This window comes from Mandrillus leucophaeus, unplaced genomic scaffold (assembly GCF_000951045.1).
Source record: "Mandrillus leucophaeus isolate KB7577 unplaced genomic scaffold, Mleu.le_1.0 Scaffold947, whole genome shotgun sequence".
NCBI lineage: Eukaryota > Metazoa > Chordata > Mammalia > Primates > Cercopithecidae > Mandrillus > Mandrillus leucophaeus.
Genome location: NW_012110330.1, coordinates 576077 through 578423, shown reverse-complemented (window position 1 = coordinate 578423; position 2347 = coordinate 576077). Strand labels below are relative to the sequence as shown.

General features: G+C 45.2%; 1 protein-coding gene and 1 long non-coding RNA gene across 2 annotated transcripts in view; one reads left to right on the top strand and one right to left on the bottom strand.

The window, feature by feature from the left end:
* LOC105532295 (Fc receptor-like protein 6) overlaps positions 1 to 937 on the bottom strand; it is a 6051-nt gene extending 5114 nt beyond the window's left edge. The window contains 1 exon segment of the mRNA XM_011970425.1: positions 881 to 937. Coding sequence (XP_011825815.1) covers positions 881 to 937 — 57 coding nt within the window.
* A 261-nt stretch (positions 938 to 1198) lies between these two features.
* On the top strand, positions 1199 to 1891 carry LOC105532282. The gene is made up of 2 exons (XR_001004948.1): positions 1199 to 1239; positions 1405 to 1891. It is a non-coding gene; the product is annotated as an uncharacterized LOC105532282 (long non-coding RNA).
* Positions 1892 to 2347: the final 456 nt, after the last annotated feature.

Sequence of the window (2347 nt, the reverse complement as noted above, 5' to 3'; positions counted from 1 at the left end):
CAGATGAGGAAGGATAAACTGTATCTTAGAAGACAGATTCCTGGCACTCTTTTCTATGTTTCCTTTTTGCTTTCTCTAGTCCTGCATTTTTGTTGAAGGCAGAAGATTAGAGAGAGAGAGACAAAGAATGGCTGAGCTGACGTCCTTGTTCCCAGTCTGAGTTCCCAGGTAGTACTGGAAGAAGTGAGGTTAGCAGATGTAGTCTTTACTTCGGGAGAAAAAGAAGAGTTTTCTGCTAGAAGTTGATTCTTGTCTCTTTTTTACCCTCCTCCCACACTATCTCCCCAGTTATAGAAAAGATTAGTCATGTCCCTGCAGGATTAGCTCCCTATAGGGCCAGTGACAGCATCCTTCAGCTACTGCTGGTAGGGCTAGGACTTCACTTGGTAGAGAAGCCTGGTGTAAATGGAAGAAAATGACCAAAGAAAAGTGGAAGGTGACCAGGCATAGATGTTTGCCACCAGGAACTGGGAAGGGAAAGGACCCTGAGGCTTTCTCGCCTAGATCCAGAGCACAGCCCTGTGCAGACAGGCACAGAAACCAGAGCTCAGGAAGATGGAGCCAGCCATCTACACCTCAGCCAGACAGCTGTCCCCTCAGACAGACATGTCCAAACAGCCCGAGTGGTCAGAATGGGACATGAACACAGGTGTACTCATGGAGACATGCAGGAACATGAGATCAAAGGCTCGCCAAACTTTCCATCACAGGGACCTGCCATGGGGAAAAGGGAGGGGGTGAGACTGGATAATAAGGACCTTGTGACAGAAAGAGTGGTTAGAAGTGGGACTGGTGTGTACAGAAGGATCTGTGGCCTTTCGTCCTCCCTCTTCCTACATAGATTTGAAAACCGCCAGCCCCCACCACTGCCCCACCTCACCAGGTCATAGTTCCTATTAAGTTCCACAGGAACATTTCTGCGCTGCGTCCTGGCCATCCTGGCTTTAGGGTCTCCACAGAGTAAGCCCATGTCATACCCTCCCCACTTCAGGAGGAATAAGACAAAAGGGCCAGGTGAGACCTCAGTGACAATCACCTCTTCCTCCAAGAAGCAGCAGGCAGGACAAGACTTAGGGGTGGGAGAGGAGGGCAGGGGTGGAGAACTTCATAAAGGAAACCTTGACTTTGGTGTTGTTAGGCAAAAGGTGGCTCTTTAGACAGGACTCCAGATCTGATGAGGTGAATCTTAGGCACATAGGAAGATTTCCTAATCTCTCCAGGACCTGGCTCTACCTTAAGGTAGGTAGATGGACAAATGTAGCCACCTGGGTCACAGATGCTAAGATGGCATCCAGACAGGCCAGCAACTAAGAAGGGAGACAGATGAGGATGCATAAAGTGTATCTTATAAGACAGATTCCTGGCACTCTTTTCTTATTTAAATTTCCCTTTTGCTTTCCCTAGTCTTTAATAAAAACTTGACTGAAGGTACCAAAGTGTGTTGAAGTGGAAGCAAAGTTCTCCAAAGTCCAGCATGGTAGACATCAGTGGTGGTAACCAAGGACAGACCCCAAGGCAAGGTGAACCTCAAAAATGGAACCTCAAATCTATGCAGCCCAGCTGCCCTCCCCACTAGAAAGTCCTTGTTCCAGCCCAACATCAGTGCTTCTGAGTTTGGTTACTAGAAACGAAGGAAGAATTTCCTTGTAAAAATATAGACAGAGCAGTCCCTGGCTTTCTCCTCTTGCAGGAAAGAGGGATTCTCCCATTCCATACCATCTTTCCCCTACACTGGCCCCAGAAATACTTAATTCGACTATGTGAAAATAAAGATTGTTTTTGGCCTGAGGGCATAGGGATCCATTTATCCTTATTCTTTATGAGGCACTAAATTAGCTTCATATGTTATTAAATGTGTCTCATCAACGCTGTGGGCATTGTTTCATTTTAACTTCTATTTGGTGATGTTCAGTTTTCTGAATGTATGGATCACTTTGCATGAGCAGAAAACCTTGCAAAATTGGTGTAGGTAAGGAAAGGTTATAATAATGGCTACAAAGCAGGAGGAGCATAGGGCTACCTAGGTGGTACGGTTTGAGTTGTTTTGGGAAAGCCCTTCTCAATCACCTCTCTCTAGGACACCACCCCAACACACATGAAATTCTGCTGATGTCTATTTGGTTGCCACTATATTCCCCAAGTTCTTTTAATATGCAAACACTGGTAGGAAAATAAGAAGAAATCACATCATATCTCTGTTTAGAAACTGGTCTAAGATGTTTATAAATGTTCAGGAAAAAAATGTAAATCTCCTTAGGTAAGCAGGCTTAGATGAAACTATGAGCTCATGTTGGCAAATGTGCAAGCTTTAGCATCTAAGCCAAGTGCTTTAAATCAATCTGAGCTT